Raw genomic sequence first — 24177 nt, forward strand, 5'->3', positions numbered from 1 at the left:
TTAGCTCCAAATGTATTTTTTTAAACTCTTTTTGTTCTAATTTTGCTTAAATTTAAAAAGTGATTTTTAAAATATTGATGAATGGGTTGACTTATAAGATTTTTTTCTTCTTCTTTTAATTGTACTATAAAAGTATATATATTTTTTAAATTTTAAATTTTAATAGGGTGGTATGAAAGTGAGAAAGCCTTTTTGTTTTCTTTCAATATTTGTTGGAAACACCACAACAAATTAAAGACAGATGTAGTCAATTGTAGTGGGCCTGGATTCTATTGTTTGAATTCCAATTGGAAGAGGTTTTTGCCTGGGTTTTGGTCGGCATTGATTGGAAGTGGGCCCATTAAAATTCATGGCCCAACTTAATATGTCCACTCCAAGTCCAGGAGTCCAAGTCAATCAACGAAACGTAATAAAATTATTAAAACGTTTCTGCATCCCGGAGCGGCAGCTGGGAGCTGAACGGCGTGATCGGGACGTTGACAATTACATTCGAACAACGCGATCGTCTTTCCTTCAACGCTGCGTTTCAATTGCGCGCGTATGGGACATCCAAAGGTTAAAACCCGAGAATGGAAAATTCATTACGCAATAGTATTTCATCTTTTCAACTCCCCTGCGCCTATCAGCCCACGTTAGCGTTAAAACGACGCCGCAGCGGAAAATAAAAGTTCAAAAAAAGAAAAAGAAGGAAAACTACTGGCTTTATGGTATACGCATAGCGGCAACGGTAGCTGTAGGCGTCTCTGGTACACGCCCGACTCAGAATACAAGAGAAAGAAAAAAGTGCGACGTTTGAAGAAGCAATTTGTGCATCTGCAATCAGATTTTGATCTTTGCCGGGAAAATGGCGGGAGAGTGTTGTCCAACGATGGATCTGCTGCGGTCGGAGCCAATGCAATTGGCGCAACTCATCATCCCTATCGAATCGTCTCGCCACGCCATCTCCTACCTCGGCGATCTTGGCCTTTTCCAATTCAAAGATGTCAGAGTCTGCTCTCGTTTTCCAGCGTTGGTTTGCATTTCCTTTTTTTTTTTTTCCTTATTGTCTGTTCTTTTTTGGGAACTCTGTTATTTTTCAGCTCAATGCGGAGAAGAGCCCATTCCAGCGAACATATGCCACTCAGGTGCATTCATGGATCATTTCCTATTTTTGAATTAACTTATCATTGCCATGGTTTCTGTGGTTTTTCAAGTAATTGGAAAAATAATTTGGTCTATTTTGAAATATTCTGTTAGAATTTGAAATTTAAATGATTTCATGCAGATCAAACGGTGTGGAGAAATGGCTCGCAGGCTACGTTTCTTCAAGGAGCAAATGAAGAAGGCTGGCTTGTCGCCCTCAGCAAGGTCTACAACAGGCAATGATATTGATCTCGATAACTTGGAGGTAGTTTTTTCAGGAGTTGACTTGAGATCTTGATCTTTTGCCCTTTCTATGGTCTATATTGAATCATTTTCTTCCCTCTATGGGGTGTGTGTTTGTGCATGGATGTTTCCAGATCAAACTCGGTGAACTTGAAGCCGAGCTACTAGAAATTAATGCAAACAATGAACATTTACAACGCACTTACAGTGAATTATTAGAATATAAACTTGTTCTGCAGAAGGTATGGCTTTGTTTTACTGCTATTGCAGTCAGTTTTATGGAAGCATTGGTTGCATTATTGGGAAATTTGATGCCTCAACTCTATTCTTTTCTATCCTTTCCTATTGTCTGTCTTGTATAATTCTAAGCGCAAGTCTGCTCTACTTAAGATTGTGATTTCTCTTTCCCCCTCATCAGATCAGTTATCATGGCATTGCTTTCCTTCATGTGATCCATAAAGTGAACTTGAGTTGTTTACTCATTTCAGGCTGGCGAGTTTTTCAATTCAGCTCAAAGCAGTGCTGCTGCTCAGCAGAGACAATTTGAAAGGCAGCACAGTATTGAAAAATCCATTGACAGTCCATTATTACTCGAACAAGTGCAGCCTTGTACTTTTCTGTTTCATTTTTTTTGTTTTCAGATGAAATTCTTTTTTTCTTTGCCTATCGATGATGCTTAGGGCTTTATCTGTAGGAAATGACAACAGATCCATCAAAGCATGTTAAGCTTGGGTTTGTTAGTGGTCTTGTTCCTAGAGAAAAATCGATGACCTTTGAAAGGATTCTGTTTCGTGCAACCCGGGGTAATGTGTTTCTGAAGCAAGCTGTGGTCAATGACCCTGTTGTTGATCCTGTGTCAGGAGATAAGGTTAATACTCAATAACATACCATTTTAATGTTCATATATATCTTTTGTTCGGTGTTGTGAGAATGCATGGTAGTTTACATGCGTACTAGCTTTTTGATGGCAGTACACATGCACACAGGATGGTTTACCTTCCTGCATGCTGTAATATTTTTCCGTGTATGTGGATGCTACCTATGCACATATATGCCTAGGTACCTTTATCTTCCTGCAGGATAGTTAACTCTGTACCAGTATTTCTATCTCCTTTTTTTTTTTTTTCTTGAAATTCATAAGTACTATATTACAGGTTGAGAAGAATGTATTTATCATCTTCTATTCCGGAGAAAGAGCAAAGAATAAAATTCTAAAAATATGTGAAGCTTTTGGGGCGAACCGTTACCCATTTACAGATGACTTGGGAAAACAGTTTCAGATGATTGCAGAGGTATGCAGTATTCTTTTCAGTGCTTGTTAACTCTTTGTACGTAGAATCAACAGCTTTAGGATACCACAACTTGATTATGTTTAGATTGACACTTTTCTCTTGTGTTAATCATGGGTATTTGAGAAACTTATATTGCTAAGATGGCTTCTTCCTTTTCTTTTTCTTTTTCAATTGTATCGATTAGACTTCTGGTGTGGGCGCTATAATGCCCTCTAGTAACTATGGAACAAGGAATGTTTATATTGCTCCAACTGTACCAATCATCAACGCTCGGTTATATGGTATATGTATATACTGTATTCAAGTTTTTTCCTTAAAGGGCCGATTATATACGGCCTGAATTTACAATCACTAAAATCCCAAACATTTTGTGATCAATAAAGACATAATGATAGCATTAAGGCTGAAAAAAGCAGTCGCTTAGAAAAAGCTCCTTGAGGCTTTGTAGAGTTAAAGAAGTAAACCATCACACCGAAAATCACAGGAGGATAGTGTTGATGTAAGTTCTGGCCATGTGCAACATAAAAAGCAGTAGATGAAAGCCCCAATTATGCGTTACAATACATGTAGCTGACATGAAAGAAACATTTTGCAATGGCCTTGTATTTTACTTGTGGTGCTTTATCTTGATCATATTGGTGGACTAGCTGCAGTAATATTCTATTTTTTCTAATTTTGACTCTGTCTGTCTTTAATTACAAACACTGACTCACTGTGCATTCTGAATTTTATAACCACTTTAATTCTAGGTGTCTGGAAAACTTTCAGAGCTGAAGATTACCATAGATGCTGGACTCTTGCACAGGAGCAGTTTATTACAGACAATTGGCCATCAACATGAGCTGTGGAACCTTCTGGTTTGTTTTCAAAAGCTTATGCATCTATCTTCTGTTTCTTCCTTCATGTTTGTATGGATACTCTCATGCCCATCCATATGTTTATTTGGTCATAGTCACTGAGTTTCGCTTTGTTTGGTAACTGAGTTTGATTCCTTAATGACTTGATAGGTGAAGAAGGAAAAATCCATTTATCACACGTTAAACATGTTAAGCATTGATGTGACAAAAATGTGTCTTGTTGCAGAAGGTTGGTGTCCTGTAGATGCATCAAACCAGGTTTGCTCTTTTATCCTGTAACAGTTTCCTTTTAAAATGTTTAAAATTATATTAATTTCTTAAACTTGGCTTGAGTCACTTTCAAGTGTAATGCATCTTTGAGGGAATTTTTTAACGAACACAGGCTTGATTTGTCACAGATTCAAAATGCGTTGCAGAGGGCATCCTTTGATAGTAGCTCTCAAGTTGGCACCATTTTCCAGGTTTTGCAGACAAAGGAATCGCCACCAACATATTTCCGCACAAATAAATTCACTTCTGCTTTTCAAGAAATTGTGGATGCATACGGGTGAGTCAGTTTGCAGGTTATGTCTCTATACAAGTTCTTGCACAATGCTTGGTAGGAAGATCATGAGGTAGGAAATCAGGTCTATATTGGAGTTGGTGTGGACTGAGAAAATTAGGGGTCGCAAAGTGGGGAGGATGAGGGCTGTTAGGGAAGGTTTGGGAAATTTATTATTGCCCTCTTTTAATGGGTGTATAATGGTAAAACGTAATTTTATATAGCTTTACTTGTTGTCTTCCGTCTCCCCCGGGAAACAGAAAGGAAGACCATTTCTATCCCTTCTTATTTTATTAGTGACTAGGTTATTCATTTCCCAAATGAGATCATTCATCAAAGAATTTATCTAATGGAACCATCATCACAGGGTTGCCAAGTATCAGGAGGCTAATCCTGGTGTATACACCATTGTCACATTCCCTTTCCTTTTTGCTGTGATGTTTGGAGATTGGGGCCATGGTATTTGCTTGTTGCTGGCAACACTATATTTCATAATCAGGGAGAGGAAGTTTTCTAGTCAGGTAATGCGTATGGATTTGCGACTGTAGATTGTGGACTCTTTGCTTCTTGTAATTACCGGATGGTTCTACTAACTTGATTTGTTGACAACAGAAACTTGGGGACATCGTAGAAATGACATTTGGCGGCCGTTATGTTATTATGATGATGGCACTGTTCTCAATTTACACAGGATTGATATATAATGAATTCTTTTCAGTCCCATTTGAATTATTTGGGCCATCTGCCTATGGGTGCCGTGACCAATCCTGCAGGTACACAGTCAGTCTGAGTTGCTTAACATATTTGTGGTCTGTCAATCCCATTTGAGTTGATTACACTTGGTTTTTCTATTTTGTTGCAGCGATGCTACTACAGTGGGTTTGAGTAAGGTCCGTGGCACTTACCCATTTGGTGTGGATCCTAAATGGCATGGTTCCCGGTCCGAGTTACCGTTTCTTAACTCGTTGAAGATGAAGATGTCAATCCTACTTGGAGTAGCCCAGATGAATCTTGGAATCATATTGAGTTACTTTAATGCAAAATTCTTTGGGGATAACCTGAATATCTGGTAAGCTATGGGCCCGTTTGTTACTCCTCCCCTCTCATCTTCCCTCTAAATCCCATATCCACTCTCATTCTCACTTCCATTCTCCCTCTTGTTCCTCTATACTTTAGCACAAAAAACGAAAACTAAAAACTAAAAATTGAAATGGTTATCAAACGGGCCCCATATTACTCAAATTGATCCTGCATTATTGCATATGAAGAGAGCATGTTCAATCTTTCAAACTTCTGAAGAGCGCATGTTTAAGTGTTATGAGTTACTCTCTTAATTTTGACCATCTATCCATGTTCTTTCAGGTACCAATTTGTTCCTCAGATTATATTTTTAAACAGCCTGTTTGGCTACCTTTCACTCCTAATTATAGTGAAATGGTGCACTGGTTCACAAGCTGATTTGTATCATGTAATGATATACATGTTCTTGAGTCCTACTGAAGATCTGGGTGAAAACCAGCTTTTTTTTGGGCAAAAATTCCTTCAGGTTTTGTTATATTTCCTTGGATTGGGCCAAAAAATTTCTCAAGCAATACCATAGTGTGTGACACCAATATTAAGAATGCCTTGTGTTTAATTACAGATTTTGTTACTACTATCGGCTCTTGTTGCTGTGCCATGGATGCTGTTTCCAAAGCCTTATCTGTTAAAGAAGCAGCATGAGGAGGTTCGCTTGAAACTATAGTCTTAAGATATGTTTCATGCGTTCTACAATCCTCTATTTATACCTTTTATTGATATCCTGTTTCCTCAGAGACACCAAGGTCAATCCTACGCGCTGCTTCACGGCGGTGATGACCCTCTTGAAGAGGACCACCATCAAAGTTTGCATGGTCATGAGGAATTTGAATTCACCGAGGTCTTTGTACACCAACTCATACATACCATAGAGTTTGTGCTTGGAGCAGTGTCTAATACAGCTTCATATCTACGTCTATGGGCACTCAGGTAGGTGGCTAACAACATAGAACTTAGAATCATTTAATAGTAACCACACTTCATTAGGCATCTACGATGCGTGCGTTTGCTTAGTTGCACATAAATAAATAAAAAAGGTTGATACTTCTTAGATTATTTGAATATAAATTCTACGATGATGATCATCTCGTTTGTCCTTGTCTTGCTTTCTTCAGTTTAGCTCATTCAGAGCTGTCCAGTGTATTTTACGACAAGATTCTACTTCTAGCCTGGGGGTAAGTTCTTTTACTTCATATTTTTGCCATTTTACTGAACTTTGAGATCTTAAAAGAAAGCAGAGTAATTAATCAGTCTCTTGGGAATTACTGCAGGTTCAATAATGTCATTATCCTAATCATTGGCATAATAGTTTTTATATGTGCAACTGTTGGAGTGCTTCTAGTGATGGAGACTTTGAGTGCATTTTTACATGCCTTGAGGCTTCACTGGGTGGAGTTCCAGAACAAGTTTTATGAGGGCGCTGGTTACAAATTCTACCCTTTTTCATTTGCGTTACTCAGTGGAGAGGATGAATGATGCACTGCCGTTTTCATATGCACATTTTTGTTGTATACATATAGTAATTTTCGAACAGCTAATGAGTGTGACAAGAACAAAACGATAGAATTGTATTGATATTAATCAACATACAAATATACTAATACAGAAGTGTGAGAATTCATTCGTTCATGATCTTACCTCAAACTAATATAATGTATGTCTTCAACTGAAAACCTCATTTGTCATAGTTCAACAAATACAAGCGATATTGAGGGAACCGGAATTGAACACAAGAGGTTGGTTGCAAGGGTCCAATACGAAAATAAGAAGCAAGACGGATTTGGGCTCAGTGTTGGTCTTAGTCCTACTACAGAGCCCAGTAAGCGACTAGGTAGGCCATAGCCTTCATAATCGCGGCCCATTATGTGACAGGCTTGGTAAGATTAGGGGTGGGTCAAATATGATTAGAGGTTTGAGAGACGTGAAATGACTCGACTTTGAAGGTTTGAAACAACGTTAACATCTACAAATTTCGTAACGGACGCAAAGCTATTTTGATCCAGCTACGACCCTACTATACCATGCCTGCAAGCAAAAATCCAGAGGTTCCATATTTAAACCAGCTGATTACATCGACCATGACTTCTCTTTGACCATTGGTTTTCATAAACAAGAGCGCGCTTCTCCATCGTCGTTTTACAATGAGTTCATAAAGCAAGCCCTGCCTGCCTGCCCGCCTGGGAGTCTCAGTCTGAGCTAGCTAGCTAGCTCTGATTCCGTCAAAGAAACTCCGTAGCATGTTACATCAGAACGGGAGACCGTGATTTATTTCTTTCTTTCTTTCAAAGATGGTGATGGGTGAAGGACGGAAAGTGTTTGTATGATACTCCATCTCTATCAATATTGTTTGTATATTGATTGGTCCCCCACATCGAAATGCGAACCAATTAGCAAACCCAGAATGAGATTGCCACGTTTGAACCAGTCCAAGTTTAAGCCTAACCCTTTTCCATTTTTGGTAAATGGCCTTCTCTTCTAGTTCAAAATCTGCTCTTTAATACATTTGGGCCTCTTGCCTTGTTCTATAAAACCTAATTGTTCCAGTTTCAGATCAGATTGAAAGCAAAGCAGAGAGAGAGAGATGACGAGGGGTAAGATCCAGATCAAGAGGATAGAGAACGCGACCAATAGGCAGGTGACCTATTCCAAGAGAAGGAACGGGCTCTTCAAGAAGGCCCATGAGCTCACTGTTCTCTGTGATGCCACCGTTTCTCTCATCATGGTTTCAAATTCCGGAAAAATCCATGAATACATCAGCCCCTCCACCACGTACGTAAATCTCTCCAACCCTATTATATTAGTAGCTAGGTTTTTCTTCAACTAGCTAGCTAGTCTACAATGAGCTTTTTTGTTTTTTTGTTTTCACTTGCTTATATGATAAATTTGTGTTTAGAACAAAGCAATTTTTCGACCAGTTCCAGAAGACTAAGGGAGTCGATATTTGGAGCTCGCACTATGAGGTTTCTCATTCATCATTACTCTCTCTCTCTCTCTCTCTCTATATATATATATATGTATATAATTGTGTGGTTATGTGTGCAGGCAATGCAAGAGCATTTGAAGAAGCTGAAAGAGGTGAATAGGAGTCTGCAGAAGCAGATCAGGTAATTAATAATATAAAGGCCTTATTTTTCTTGCTTTTTTTTTATTCATTCTTTTCCAAATTAAAGTATAATGCGCGTGATGTCTGTTGATAGGCAAAGGGTGCTAGGTGAATGTTTGAACGATATGAGTTTTGATGAACTGCGTGGTGTTGAGCAAGAAATGGAAGGCGCTGTTGATGTTATTCGCAAGCGCAAGGTTGTACGTGTATATCTTTTGGTTTCCAGTTCTTTAATTATTATGATTGTTGTTGTCATTGCTCTAGCTCTTAGTACTCTGGTCGTTGTTTCTTTATTATTACTTTTTTAGGATGAGTGATTTAATTCATAACACAACACAACAAAATATACAGTATACAAATAAGTTCCTTCAGTAGAACGACATTCATTTTTATTGTCTTTCCAAAAGAATAGCTCTACTTTTAAAGTTTCAGTTGTCTCATTAGATCATTATAGATTAAGTATTCATTTCCAAGCTGATACATATAGTTTGAATGAAAATACCAACAATTATTAAGTCACTGTTTGAGAGGTTCTCAGATCAACTTTGGCCTTCCCCCTTGCAGTTATAGGTGTAAGTGGACATGCTTCTTTTTCTTTGCCATTTTGCCATCCATTTTGCCAGTTTGTACTTCATATTTCTAGCTACGAGACATGAGTACATATAAGCATAAACAGGCAGGAAGTTGTTGCAGCTGCAAAGGTGGAAACAGTGTTAGCTAGCTATATAGTACCCTCTATAGCCATAGTTGTTCTGTTTGTTGTGGATGCCCCATTACCCTGTCTAGCAGACTCTTGCTAATTATTCTCCACTGCATGTGACTTGTGAAACATTGTATTTTTCCCAATCTAACGTTGCGTATCTGTACAACGATGGACAGATTCGAATGATCTCTAACCAGATTGATACTACGAAGAAAAAGGTAACGCTATTTGACAAGTATATGTAATTGGACCCCTTTTGTCCATTGATTTGTGTTTGTCCTTTCAGTGGGTAGTAGAGGGTTCCTTCCGGGAGCTAGCTCTATCTATAGCTTTAGCTTATTCATAAGGTTGTAAGATTGTACTGATTGAATCTCTGTTTTTTTTTCTCCTCCTCACCTGATTACAGCTACGGAGTGCAACAGAAATGAACAGGAATCTCCATGAATTTGTATGCAGTGTGCCTTAAAGCTTAATATTCTCTTTTAGTGATTCAAATATATTATTCTTCGGTTTTTAACCTCTGTTTATAAAAGAGCCTTCTTTTTGTTGTTGTTTTGTTTATACTTTTGGTTTGATTAAGGATGCAAGGGACGACCCACATTGTAGATTAGTTGAGAATGGAGGAGAGGATTATGAATCTGCTTTTGGCTACTCATCAAATGGAGGCCCTCGCATATTTGCTTAAGGCTGCAGGATAGCCAATGCCATCCTAGCCTTCACAGTGGAGCAGGATCAGATGTCACCACCACCTATGCCTTGCTTTGACTTTGAGTGGCAGGCAGGCAGGCAGGGCACCTCTCTATTGTATTGTTGATTGAAAATGAAAATAGTTGCTTGGTTTAGCTTCGACAAACAATGGCTGTTGTTGATGAAGATATTCTGACTTTAAAGGCCTGGCCTTTTCGTCAAAGGTCGTTTCTTTCTCTAAATATTCAGATGTCTTTGATTTCTGGAGGGCTCAATTCTCCAAGCTTGGAATTTGATGGTCTAACTTGTGTGAATCATCGTGTCCATAATTTTGTTTTTTTGGTTCACTTCCAAAATTAGATCATAACTTTTCTTAAACTAAAATTAAAAGAATAGGAAGAACCGCAAGAGGACATTGGAACTTCCAATTTCAACCAGCCAGCCAAACACATTAATAGATTAGATGCCCAAAATTGATGAACAAATTTGGTAATTAGAGCACTATTATTTCCTGTACCCAAAAACATGCCTTTTCTCACCAAACTAAAAGCAAAAATTTAACACATGCCTTCCCGAATTCTCAACATCACTTCCAAATAAAAAAGGACACATAATTTGGAGGAGGGACTCTTTGGTCAACGGTCAACCCGTGTACGGAGCAAAGAGTCCGCGGCAACCTGCAAGTCCAGTTATACTCTACCACTCGGATACGCTCTCTCTCTATCTCTCTCTCCCCCGAACAAGAGAGAAAAGGGCTGAGGGAGTTGGCACGTGCCCTAAACCCCCCCAAAACCCCACCACGTTGAAATCTCGGTCACCCGACCCGACCCGAGAGAGAAGCTGAGGACACCGAATTGGTTGTCCACGTTTCACAAAACCTCTGTAAAACCTTTGCTTTTTTGGTTTTTCTTTCCCTCTAAAACCCCTCCAAGCGTCCAAGGCCTTCTTCGTCGCTTTCACCTCTTTTCTTCGTTCCCTTTCTCCAAGCTTTTTCAATGTTTCAGTCCGTCACCGAGGACACGCACACTCTGCAGTGAGAGAGAGAGGCTAGCTCATGGGTAGTCAAGCCATGAGTGCTCTTGCTCCATTCTCTCCTTGGATTCCCGAGGATGATATTTTGCTCAGGAACGCGGTTGAGGTACAAATTTCATTTTTTTCTTTATTATGTTGATTAAATTGGCTCCCTCTTGCGACCCATTTCGAGAAATTTGATCCTCTTGCTCCAATCTATCCTTGCGTATTGACCTGGATTTCGTTGGCATTTTTTTCTTCATATAATATTATGTTTGTATCTATTATTTGTTATGAAATTTTGGATTTTTAGTGTTAGAGCATGAATTGTTTGAACAAGGCATTCCAGGTTTATCTTTTGCAAATATCTAATAGCCCGTGCCATGGAGTTAAATTTCAAGGAATAGAACCAAGAAATTGGACAAATGTGCTAGACATAACGGAAGGTGAAATAATGTTTTCCTGTGCTAGAATCATTGTTAGCAACTTACCACTGGTTTCCCTGCTGACGTATGCTGTATCTTAGCCTAATTCACGACTATTAAGTGTGCCGGGTATGAGTGGAATTGCCCTGGTGCCCCTTTCAGAATTAAATTAGGATTTGGCATTTTTCAGTGCGCTGATTTTGACCATAAATAAATTCATCATACAAGGACAATTTCAGGAAGTTAGTAATTTTTATATGTTATAACTGCTGTCATATTACGTTGCAACTATATCTATTCTCCAAACTTTTAATGGATTTGGTACTCTTTTACTCTGTTTTCAGGCTGGTGCTTCTTTGGAGTCACTTGCTAAAGGGGCAGTGCATTTTTCTCGAAGATTTACTATTCATGAACTGCAAGATCGGTGGTATTCTCTCCTATACGATCCGGTTGTTTCTGCCAACGCTTCTGCTCGCATGGTTGAGTTCGAGTGTTCCACTCCAACTCTCCCTGTAGATAGACCAGGAAATTCAAAAGAAAACAAATGTGAATCTGGAAAGAGAAAAGCTGAAAGTGTACGCAGTAGTTACTATGCTCTGCGTAAAAGGATCTGTAATGAGCCATTTAACTCCATGGGCCTTAATTTTCTTGTTCAACCCAGTAATAATAATTATGTTGGAAATGAAGATGAGCCTTTTTATGGAAATTGCATGACTGGACATCCGACCCCTATTGACCTTGAGAGGTCAGATATGGATACTCTTCAAAATCTGATGGATGGTGGCACTGACACTGGCGGTGTAGTTACTGCTGATACCTTTCATACAAGACTCCAGATTCCAGCTGAAAATGATTTTCATATGGAACAGGATAATATACATGAAGAAGTTCCTCACATTCTTGGAGACAATATGCCCTTCACAAGGAATGGATCTGAGGTGGAGGAATTCAATCAGCCGAAGGAATTGCCAGGGTGCAGCCTGTTCAATGCTGATGACTTAGGAATGGAACCTCCGTATACACTTGATCAAATTAATGATGACGATGGAAATATGTGCACAAAGTTTGAAGGGAACCAAGCCTTTAATTCATCCGTTTCAGACAATGGTGCATCGTTTCACAACTTGGAGTATTCATCTCCACTTCCTGGGATGCCTATCTGGAGAACAGGTGCAGAACCAGCTATGCCAGTTGATGTTGATGTTGATGTTGATCTTGAACTTCCTGATGATATTGATGCTAACAACACAAGAACATCAGAGTATGATGTTCAACTGGGGATGGAGGTGAAAGCTGACATGCCATGTGGTGATTTCAAGAGTGCAGCAGCTCCTGCGAGCACTGAAGGTTATTTGGCAGAATTGTCCAATTCACTTTTAAACTTTACTAATGAGGAGCTCATGCTCATGACTGCTGATGGAAAAGACGTGATTGATAAGTCTTACTATGATGGCCTGAGCTCACTTTTGTTGAGTTCACCAAATGATGATGCTTGTCAAGAACAGACGATTGATATAACTGAGCCAGAAACATCTGTAACTCTAGTGCTGTATTCCATGAATCCATCTAGTTCGGATCCTGGAGTGGTAGATGACACTAAGGGGTCCCAAAATGCTGATGAACATATGGCTTGTCATTCGGAGACTCTGATGCAATCATCTTCAACAGCTTCAAACTATCAATATCCTGAACTGAAAGATGGAGTTATCTGCTGCACATTAAACACCGAGGACTTGGAAATTCCATGCAATGATGATGTTTTTCTACCAAATCATGTTCTTCAGTCATCAACTTTCTCTGAAGTAGAATGGGATTTGCAAGAAGTGAATAAGCTAATATCTTCATCCAGTAATGATTTACCAGTCAATCAAAGAAATAGTGACACAGGGCCGTGCTTTATGCGCACAGAGAAAAAAAAGCCTGGAGAACCTCATAGGTCTTCTCTGATTAAAGGATCACACCGCTTACAAGAAATGAATCCAAAACCTCCACTGGATAATTTTGGGGTTAAATTTGAGCTGTCCAAGACTGACCCCAGTGAAGTGGCTTCTAAGAATCCAGGTCATGTGAGTGAAGGTCTGGGTCAGATTTATTCAGCCAATCCAAATACAAATCCTGTACCTGGAATTCTGAAGGAAGAGACTAGACAAAGTATATTGGCAAAGCACCTCAGCTATAACTCAACTGAGCTTCATATGGAGAAGCCAGATCTTGATTATAATAGCTTTAAAAGCTATCCTCGGACAAATGCTCGTGTCAGTAAACAGGAGCTTGATCCAACTGCTACAAGTAGAGATCATGAAGCATTACATGCAGAAGTGATGCCCGAGCATGATGTTGTCTCAGAACCAGAATTAAGCCCACGGACGTCATATCAACTGGGGCTTTTTGAGAGTGATGATGATGTACCATGTTATTCGGATATAGAGGCAATGGTGAGTCCTAAACGCCCATCATCTAGTTGATAGGTGTTTATTTTGCTTTCAATTTCTTAATTTATCTTTCAGTTTCCTTGACTATTGTTCCACCTGCAGATACTTGATATGGATTTGGATCCAGATGACCAGGACTTGCATTCTCATGAGGAAGGTAAGACTCAGTCTAGCTGTTTTTCATTTGATTACCAGCTGAGTACTTAAGTTTTTTATACAAGAACTTATATGCACTTCTCTTCTGCCAGTCAAATCCTCTAAAAACTGGTACACATTAATTTAATGTGTTAGTTTAATGATTGAATCCATTTATTTTTCTTGGGTTTGGAATTTTCTGTGTTTTATAAGCTTGCTTCTTCAGATGTTTGTTTAATTGTATGTGACATACATGCTTAACTGACAGATGATATGATATCTACTCAACTATGTAGGAATTATTATTGCTATACATATAGTTTGCTTCACGATTTCCCTTTTCCCTACCCTTTTTTCCATATTGTTTCAGTATTATCTTAATCTGTCTATTTTGTTCCTTGGTGGCTCAGCTAAAATTTTATCCAAATAAGATATGCAAAACGATTTCATCATATGCCTTGTAAGTTTTAAGAAGTTCTCTATGTGCAGTCTCAAGATATCAGCATGAGGACACTGAGAGGAGAATCATAAGGCTGGAGCAGGGTGCTTATTCGTTTTGCAAAGAGCCATTGCATCTCATGGAGCATTTGCCATTTTGTATGGGCGTCATTCTAAGCATTATATTAAGAAGCCAGAGGTATTTCTTTGCTCTATGAAATCTAACTCAACTACTTGGGGTTGGCTAAGAGGGCTGTTCTTTTGCCTTTTTCTGTATCTGGGGTTGGTATTGGGTATTCACCCCATATCTGCATTTGGAAGTGATTCATGAATTATGGAGCTAGAGTTCTGTGTATTACTTAACGACTCTCCTAAATTGTCAAGCAGGAGTTCTGTCTAGGTTATTTTGCAGTGATGGGCATAGTTTTCCCGAAAAAATGGAAAAGGACCAGAGTAATAGATTATGATTGTTTTTATTAAGTTTCAGCTTTCACAACCCTTATTCAATCATAAGGTTTTGAACTTATCTTTTTCAATCAATAGAGGTTTCAATGTATTATATTATGGACCAGAGGAAGAAGATGAAAACTAATGGTTTCTAAGCCAGACATGGGTTGAATCTGTTAATGCATAGTTATCTTTTTTTGCAGGTTTTATTGGGTAGAGCAACTGAAGATGCGATTGTTGACATTGACTTGGGAAGAGAAGGACGTGGTAATAAAATCTCTCGACAACAGGTAAGATTATTGTTGATCACCTCAACATTTAAACCATACCAGTGATACAATTACTTGCCCTTTTCATTCCATGAAATTTGGAAATGCTGATTGGTTGAAAATGAAAATGCATGGTCACCGACCTTTGCATCAAAATCTAATAGTGAGGATGAAGTCCAAAATGTAAATTTTTTTATCGTGATTTGAACGGGGGTTGAACGTTAACTGTTGGATTTTGATTTGTTGGTTGGTGACCATGGATTTGCATAGTTCCTTTTATCATGTGATCAAAACCATTTATGTAAGCTCTATCTTTTCTTTTGCTTACATCTTCTTGCTAACCCATATAAGGGGATATATTTTTCTTTGTCTTAAAGTGAGTGTAAATTGTTCTTTTCTGCATTTTTTAGGCAATGATAAAGATGGACAAAGGCGGATCTTTCTATCTGAAAAATCTTGGGAAGTGTTCAATCTCAGTAAATAGCAAGGAAGTAGCCCCTGGACAGAATCTAAGCCTTAGTTCGAGCTGCTTGATTGAGGTATGTTCTTACAGTTCCTTTTACTAAAAATAATTCGTAGCTCTCTGCAGCTTTATTGCTGATGGTTCAGAATTCTTTACTGTTTTATATGCAATATGTGTGTGTTTGTGTGTGGCTGCATGGCTGTGTGTGGAGCTGAAAGTCAAACCTCTAACTTTTTTTACACTCATCATTTTTATGCTTGGTAATCAAAACGCTTAGTTTTTGTTAATGTTATTTTAAGTCATTGATGGGCCCTGCTATTTCTAATCGATTGGGTTGTCAGCTTTATGTTTCTCAGTGGTGATTGTAGCCTTGTTAATCAAATCCATTATGTGTCATTCCTAGGGATCTTTAACCATCTCCAACTTCGATTAAATTTTTTTTTTAACCATCTCCAACAAGTCCATTTGCTTATGAGGTCCATAAGATCTTAATTGATGTATGAAAGCAATACGATATAGATCTGAGTTCAGAAACTTTGTATTGGTCTGGATTGATGATAAGAACCTTTGGCTTGATCTGCGACGGCGCATGGTTTGATTTTCCGACTGAAATCAGTTGAAAAATTCTCAATATCGATTGAACCGAAATATGGTTTTTGTTACTTTGATCTATTTAGCAGCTTTAGTGGACAGGATAGTCAGGATCCATGAATTGGCCGTCATACATTGTTCAAAGATCCTAGGCAGCCTTGGGCACAATATCCATATCAAGCAAGTGCTAAATACAAATATATCAGATAATTGGGGTTTACCCCACTATATGAATCTCCAGCAAAACACTAGAATTATATTGTAGTTAAGCTGGCGCATATTTAGGTACTACTACTGACTGAATGCATGATGATATTTCCTCAAAAATGATAAATTTGCAGATTAGGGGAATGCCGTTCATATTTGAGACGAACCAAACTCGTGTGAAGCAGTATATGGATAGCGTGACCAAGGTTAGCACAAAGCAAGAGTAGAGACATAAGAGCACCAATTGTGAATGATAATGGAGGTGTCGTGAACGGTATTGTATTCAGAAGGTGCTAATTTTTCCTGCAGCTTCTGGGTTCTCTAGTTAAGCCACTTTTCTGTTGTATGTAACTACTGTTGAAGGTGGTCTGAATCTAAGAAGGCATTTGTTTTCACATGTTGTTTAAGTTTACATGATCGAGCATTCGCTTAATATGAATGCACAGCATATGCTATACATGACGAAAGAGAAGAAAAAGTTGCACCACGATTAGGAAGATATATATTATATAGTGTTCACAAGGACTGGCAGGTGACAGGAGTGATTTTAAAGTTTCATAATGGAATGGAAAGGCAAGATTTTTATTTATTTTTTAATTTCTTTTTCGGGGGTCACAGGAAAGGCAAGATCTTATTCAACTATGAATCTGCATTTACATTCACTGGACGATAATTCTGTACTTTCACGTCTCCGATTTGAATCTCAAATTACATGGTATAGATTTCATAAAATAAAAAATTGGGGAAGAGATGGGCATGTTTTTCCAATTTACCGTAAACTATATAGAAAAGTCATTTGTTGTCTTTGAAGTTATACACCTGCCAATGCCGTGCAATGCAAGTGTACTTGATGCCATATGTTCTACCCCTAATATCTGACAGTTGATTGATAAACAAATATGAAAGTGAAACCAACCAAGATTCACAAGATATCCAAAATTAAAGAAATTAAATCAAGCCCGCTAGGGAGAGCTAGGTTGCCATTTTGTTGGTTGGCCTGAGATTACCAAATGGGTAAGCATCTGAAAATAAATAAATAAATAAAAGCATCCTCACTGAAGAAGGATATAACGGGGAATTAGGAGTGGTTGCAAGTTGTGTGTTCCCAATATTAGGATTAGCCCTCCCTCTCCCTCTCCTTCTCCCTCGGGTGAGGCGAAAAAGATACGGCAGCCCTTGCCTCTTGTCTAGAGAGAGGCTAAGAGGCAGGCAGGCAGTTGGCAGGCAATGTCCTCCTCCTCCTCCTCCTAAGGGAAATCGTTACTTATCATCCTACGCATCCTATTCTTTCCTTCCAAGTTCCAACTCCTATGAGGCTATGATTGATATGAATCATGTGTGATCTTATTCCTACCTATATATATCCTATGTTTATATTTTAATTACTTTTGAAAATAGTATAGAGCCTTGTGGCTAACGTACATAAAGCAAAGCATGCATGTTCCCCCCACACATACACGGGCCAAGTGGACAAGGACAACCTCTGAAACCAAACTTGTATATTTATTTATATATTTTCTGATTTCTCTGAACTGATCAAGTTCTCAAGTCCCAACTCAAAGTATCAAAACCCATATCCTCTCTCTCTCTCTCTCTCTCTCTCTCTCTCTCTCTCTCTCTCTCTTCCCTCTCCCACGCCCATGCCCATGCCCCATGCCCATGTGAATATGATCCCTATTCCTTCCTCAATATTTTACACTTTTTTCCTTTTTCTTTTATCCTTACACCTCTTCACGTCGTCTCTTAAACTTTCCTTTTTTTCTACCCTCACTCAATTTTTATTTATTTTATATATATATATATATATATTACACTGAGGCGACTGAGATGGGTTATGGGTCAGGGCACATGCCAAGCAAATAGCGAAACAGAGTAGTTGTGGACAATATTGCATTTTGCCTCCTGGCGATGGTGTGCTAATTCTGAGCAAATAATTTACTTTGCCTTGCCCTCATTAATTATATATTCATATGTGGAAGATCGCGGAGCAGACAGACAGACAGACCTAAATTTTAGGTTTCTAGTTGGGGCGGGATGTCCAGTTCCAGTTGGCTCTGTTTTTTGTTTTGTCTATTTCTCTGTTTTTCCTTTCACAGAACAGAAATCTGCGTTTTGAAGAATAAGATTGAAGGGGGATTTAGAGGAAGAAGGAAAACAATACCAATAATAGAATAGTTGAGAGATAGATGAAAGAAAGCTCTGAAATATGCCAATGCCACTTGTGAATTGTGCAAGCAAGCTTATTAAATATTTTCCTTCCTTCCTACCTGTAAGAAAAAAAAGGAAGAAGATGGTGATTGATTACGATGAATATTAATATTTCATGCTTATCATTTTGATCTTCGCAATCGCGTGATTACCCTACATTCACTGTCAAAGGTCAACTTCATCCTCTATATTTTCAATAACAAATTAGGGACCGTTTATAATAAGAAGAATATCCTCCTCACAGCACAGAGCACAGATCACAGAGCACAGAGCTGCACAGGTCACAGCCTCACAGGAGCGCATCTGTACAGCTTATTGCGCCTATAGAAATATCTAAAATTGGTGCTGGTGATTTAGATATTTTGTATATAAATTATGCTTGATGGGGTGACCTCCCTCTTCTTCACGTTATATATTAATTCCAGCCTCAGCACTTCTATCTTTCCAAATTCCTGTCTAAATGAAAGCTATTCGAATCTAACATTAATAAACCATATAATTAACAGTTTGATTCCGACGACCCCTATCTTTAGTCCCTTTCTTAATTATGTCCTCCCTTCAAGATTATTTAACTCTCAGATATAATTTTTTTTATAATCTGAGTCATAACATAAGTTGTTTCGTTTTCTTTTTTGTTGGAAGAGAACAACGTTGTTTCTTTAATGTAAAATATCATAATGTACAATTATATTATCCATATGCTTAGGTAAATGCTATATATTAACTATTATCCGAAAAGAAGACTATTGAGCTATATAATATGAGAGCATCTACAATCATGCTTATTATTTTTTTAGTTAAAATTTAGCTAAAAACACAGAATAGTTATTTACTCTATAAAATTTGAACTCAATCATACTCTCTAGTTTAGGGAGTCATAAATACTATAGTTATTTTTTAATTCAATATGATTGGTCCATCTCTATAAAAAATAATTAGTATTAAGTAAAATTTTAAACTATGCATAAAATAAAGCAACATTAAATTATAGGTAGCCACTATGAGTCATTTCTCTCTCCTCAAATTTAGAGCAAAGATCTCCTTATTTTAGGAGATGAATAAGGAGCATGATTGAAGTCGTATTTTTTTAATTTCCATCTAAAACTTGTCTAAATAGGTGGTTTAGAGAGCCTATCATAAATGTTCTAAGCCTTTTGCTAATCTTAATTTTGATATTTTTCAATATTGCCTTGACCCTTGATGATGAGTTTGAGTTTGAGGCTTTGAGCACAAACTAGAAATAACCATCTAGCTATAATTAGCATATAAATGTATTTCCTCTCCTGTATATCATTTGTACTTAAAAAAATAACCGTAATTAATGTGCGTGCACATGAGACATGACAAAGCATGCATTAACTTTTGTGGCACCACTTATTTGGCAAGTGCTGTAATTTTCACAAAACTATGTTGGTCAACAATTTGCTTCTTTCTGGATCCCCGGACATTAAAAATTATAAACAAATGAAATACAGCATCACTTTGGAATTCAGAATTCAGATGGATAAGGATTCTCTCCAGTCCATTTTGCTACATTTTTCACATCAAAGGCTTAAAATAACAGGAAATTAACTGTTTTTATTTTGAATAATGAAGGAAGGAATCAAACAAGTTCATCATACTGATCATTAGTTATCATTCTGCTAAACAGTACATTCCAAAAATTTATATTCAAGTTTCAACGACAGGCTTTCTGATTATCAAAGGCGTTTCTTATTTTGGCATATTAAATATACTCGAAACTCTGATCAAGCTAATAGGTCATAGAATAATTATTTGAATGAATAAAGCTTCAAATTCCACCCAAATGTAAAGCGTTATCCAAAATAGCAGGATGCCGGGTGACTGATGACTCACAGGTATGGCCAATATTCTACTCATGATAATAATAATAATAATAATAATAATATATAGCATCTTGTCGTCAAAACTTTAACAAGCTGAAATTATATACAAATGAAATGATGCCAAAAGAACGAGGAGTACTGCTACAAAATTGCTAATTAACCTAGGGTTGCATCCAGCTACATACATGATAAGATGTTTTGCTAACATCGCATGACCGAGCTAGCTCTAGCTATAGAGCTAGGTAATCCCTCATATTACATGACAAAAACTTTCATATTATCGGTTCATTGTCCTTTTCTTTTTCACTCGCCATATATATTAGTTTTATAATAAACTAATCTTAAGTCCCTCGAAACAGCCTAGAAGTGCTTGAATTGATAAATGCACACTTAAGCGTCCCACATCCCCCAATTGGAAAGGGCAAAGAGGTCCCATGATCCCTAATTAATTCCCGATAAAATTAAAAAGAGAGGGTTCTAGATTAGCTTAGATCTCATTGCTCCTCAACATCTACATCATCAGCAATATTAACGTTCTAGTACAAGCGTGTATAGTATATTAATTCCACTTTTACTAGAAGCATAAGATATTATATATTATTGATGATCATCATCACATTATATTATTATATAATAGGCAAAGGAATAATCAATTAACTAAAAAGGGGCAAGCTTGCTTCCTCTATTATTGGTGCTTCAGAATAAAAAAGATTCCAGCATCACAAACAATAAGTGGAGTTTAGGGTTTGAGTTCTGTAAGTGGAGCTGAGGCAAAACCAAAAGAAACCATGGATTAATTTTTCTGAAACAGCAAAAGATATTTTGTGTACCCGAAATATCTTCTATAAGGCCACGTACAAAGATAGATATTCCATGCCATGCCATGCCATGCCAGTGTCACCTCATACAAGAATAAAACGCAGTTTGGTCACTTTCAGGAGCATTTATGAATATGAAGTAATCCTCTGTTCCTCTATGAATGAATGACCAAAATATACCCAGAACAGGATAAATATGTAGGATGGTTGGTAGCGAGTTCCAGGCTGGAGAGGCCTTGTTCCGATAAACGAGTCCTAGATTTGTTCATCAGTTTCAGTTGCACTGCCAACGAAAGACTTCAGTGAGTTACTTGAATAAACAATAATCAACCAATTTTTTTTAGGAGAGAGAAAAAGAGGCGCACTTTCCTGGCTTGGCAAATGGGGGACCAATTGCCAAAGCTGGAAATTAAAAAAACGGGAACCAAAGCTGATCCACCACCACATCTAAAAATAGTAAAGAGGGGAACCCCAAATTGATGGAGATACTTTCAGAGTTTAGTTTGGGTTAACTGTAAAATTTGCTGAATATTCACTGACCAAAACATTTAATAATAAACCACCTAAAATATTTAAAGCAACCAGTGAACCACCTCCTCCTCCAACTTGAGCATCAGCCTGTGATATTAAAAAGTAGGGAGGAGAGAGAGAGGATCATAGATAGTTCCCCAAGATTTCCCAGTCAATATTTTATTACTCTTCAATACTGTTTACCCTCCCAGATTTATTCTCCTTATAATTACCCCTGTTTCTTTCCTTCTCCTCTCTCTGAAGCAACCTTCAACATAACTCCACTGCCCTGCCCCCATCTCCCCTCTTACGCTTTTCTCTGAGACCCATTTAGTTTAGTTTTCCTTTCTCTTAGGCAAGCTCATCAGTCCTGTATTGCAATCTGAATTCAAACTGATGAAGATCCAGTGTGATGTATGTAACAAGGACGATGCCTCCGTGTTCTGCACCGCCGACGAGGCAGCTCTCTGCGACACCTGTGACCACCGAGTCCACCATGCCAATAAGCTCGCTTCCAAACACCAACGCTTCTCTCTTATTCACCCCTCATCAAAACAATTCCCTGTCTGCGATATCTGTCAGGTATGCTTGCTTATATATATTTTACCCATAAACCCCGAAAAAAGATCAGACCTTTAATCTTTGAATTCACTGCTTAATCTGTGATGATTGATGGGTTTGTCTTTGTTTTTCTGATTTGGGTTTCTTTTTCTTGATCTACAGGAGAGAAGAGCTTTCTTGTTTTGTCAGCAGGACAGAGCGATTCTATGCAGAGAGTGCGACCTTCCGGTTCACGCGGCCAACGAGCACACCCAGAAGCACAGCAGATTTCTTCTCACAGGGGTCAAGCTCTCTGCTACATCTACGCTTTACACATCTTCATCCCCGCCCACTGCAACAACTAGCCTTAAATCTGCTGACGCTACTGTTACTGATCCAAAGCCTCAACCTTTAATAAAAAAGTCTGTTTCTACTTCCTCCCCTGCAATTTCAAACCCACCTTCCATTTCCAAGAACTCAACTTTAACCACCAACACAGCCAATAGCAATAAAGGTGGTGGAATATTCGTAGCTCATGACGGGGTTGGTTGTGGTTCAACGAGTAGCATATCAGAGTACTTGATAGAGACGCTTCCGGGTTGGCATGTTGAGGACTTTCTTGATTTTTCTTCCGGTCCCCTTGGTGTCTGTAAGGTTTGCATTGATTGAACTAATCTCGAAATTACCAAATTTGGGTTTTGTTAATGTTATAGTTAGTAAATTAACTGATTAGCCTGGATCTGAAAATTGTGCGTTATCATGGCAGGCTGATAATGAGACGGTGTTGCCGTTTTTGGAAGCTGATCTTGAAAGCAATTTGAGCTCTTTCTCATCAGAACATATGGGAATTTGGGTTCCTCAAGCATCAAATCCTATGCATCAATACTCACAGATGGGTGGTGAGCTCATTGGGTTCAATAAGGATGGTACAAACATGAAAGCGAACAACAGAACGTGGAGGGATGATAGCTTCACAGTTCCTCAGATCAGTCCTCCATCTGTTGGCGCCAAGAGGTCCAGACCTTTTTGATAGCTTCACAGTTCCTCACAGTTCCTTAGATCTTTTTGAAGTAAATCTCAACATGCGGATGGAATTTTTATTTGGCTTTTTTTGCGGTTTACTTAGTTGGATCCTTTTTTTCCCACTTGTTGTATGAGCAAGCATTTGAAGCCTTCAACAACCCAGTTGGGGTGTGGGGTTCGTACTTCAGCTGGATCAGTCCCTTCTTCTCTTGCCCTTGTATTTTGTTGCAGAATGCAAACATCATTGTAAATATCAACTGCAGCGTGTCTTTTACTTTTCATTTTTTTTCATTCAATTCTTGGAATATGTATGAAATTTTGGAAAGTGGGGAAATTTTACGTGCAATTTTGCTTTGAAAATATGTGAAAAATTGCAACATTAAATACTAGTTAGCTACAAGAGTAGATGGTAAATGACGATGGAGATGTTGACAGTCAGATCGGGGGTGGGTAAGATTGAGTACAGAGCGGCGGAAAAGGGATGGTCCCTTGTTTTGTCTGGACTCTCCAAGGCGGCACAACTTTGCAGTCGTATCGTATCGTATCACGGGCAAGTGCGCCATCACTTTCATTACAAAACTAGAAACTTCTTCTGGTTTCTTTCTTCTAGCAGACTTGGTCTAGGTCGAGAAATTATAGTGGTGCTAATTTCTCATTACAGAGGAGCAAAGTATCAAATGATGTTGTTCCACATGTCAAAATACCACTGGTCCTCACTACCATGTGGTATTCCGTCGTCTAGGTGCAGGTTTATGCAACAATTGGCCTCTAGAACGTCATTGCAAACGCACGTAATTATTTGTTGAAATACAAACATCAACAACCACCTTGGTGGATAATTTGACTGGTAGAGTCCAAAACAAAAATCTTGGTGGATGGATCATGGATGGATGTGAAGTGTGAATGAATATCAGGGAGAGTCAACGCCCCAAATGAGAAACCCTACAGTGAATGTCGACTGGATGGTGTCTTCGTATTTTTAATTGGGTCAGAGCTAAGTTAGTGCGATCTGATCTTCAGTCTGGCTAAGTTCACAGCCGTGGGGACCGTATTTGTTTATTCCACATGCTAATCTCAAGCTGGATGGCCTTTTTCATATCATTCCATGTTGCCAATCCTTACAGGGCAATTTGATCTTCCAGTCAATGGCGTTGAAAAATCTAAATAGGATGGAGCCTCTCTTATTGA

General features: G+C 38.3%; 4 protein-coding genes across 4 annotated transcripts; all 4 read left to right on the forward strand.

Moving 5' to 3' along the window:
• Positions 1–644: 644 nt before the first annotated feature.
• On the forward strand, positions 645–6761 carry LOC103321306 (V-type proton ATPase subunit a3-like). The gene is made up of 18 exons (XM_008223105.3): positions 645–982; positions 1080–1124; positions 1265–1387; positions 1500–1607; positions 1854–1964; positions 2060–2233; positions 2520–2657; positions 3407–3514; positions 3665–3772; positions 3913–4061; positions 4423–4576; positions 4668–4828; positions 4918–5124; positions 5418–5601; positions 5698–5781; positions 5869–6062; positions 6248–6307; positions 6404–6761. The coding sequence occupies exons 1-18, from the start codon at positions 845–847 to the stop codon at positions 6606–6608; spliced, it is 2451 nt and encodes an 816-aa protein (XP_008221327.2). The 5' UTR covers positions 645–844; the 3' UTR covers positions 6609–6761.
• An 861-nt stretch (positions 6762–7622) lies between these two features.
• LOC103321303 (floral homeotic protein DEFICIENS) lies at positions 7623–9867 on the forward strand. Its single transcript, XM_008223104.3, is given in 8 exon segments — positions 7623–7901; positions 8026–8092; positions 8175–8236; positions 8330–8432; positions 9115–9156; positions 9345–9386; positions 9519–9615; positions 9618–9867. Coding segments are annotated over 8 exon segments (687 nt in total). The 5' UTR covers positions 7623–7713; the 3' UTR covers positions 9704–9867.
• A 152-nt stretch (positions 9868–10019) lies between these two features.
• Positions 10020–16640, forward strand: LOC103321302 (uncharacterized). Its single transcript, XM_008223103.3, is given in 8 exon segments — positions 10020–10763; positions 11406–13496; positions 13596–13650; positions 14118–14180; positions 14183–14265; positions 14717–14803; positions 15193–15321; positions 16178–16640. Coding segments are annotated over 8 exon segments (2685 nt in total). The 5' UTR covers positions 10020–10679; the 3' UTR covers positions 16271–16640.
• Positions 16641–21472: 4832 nt separating this feature from the next.
• Positions 21473–23270, forward strand: BBX21 (salt tolerance homolog2). The gene is made up of 3 exons (XM_008223102.3): positions 21473–22008; positions 22150–22620; positions 22733–23270. Exons 1-3 carry the CDS (start codon positions 21823–21825, stop codon positions 22994–22996), a joined length of 921 nt encoding a protein of 306 aa, XP_008221324.2. The 5' UTR covers positions 21473–21822; the 3' UTR covers positions 22997–23270.
• The last annotated feature ends 907 nt before the right edge of the window (positions 23271–24177 follow it).

The sequence above is a fragment of the Prunus mume genome, linkage group LG2 (assembly GCF_029339155.1).
Source record: "Prunus mume cultivar Tortuosa linkage group LG2, ASM2933915v1, whole genome shotgun sequence".
Classification (NCBI taxonomy): domain Eukaryota; kingdom Viridiplantae; phylum Streptophyta; class Magnoliopsida; order Rosales; family Rosaceae; genus Prunus; species Prunus mume.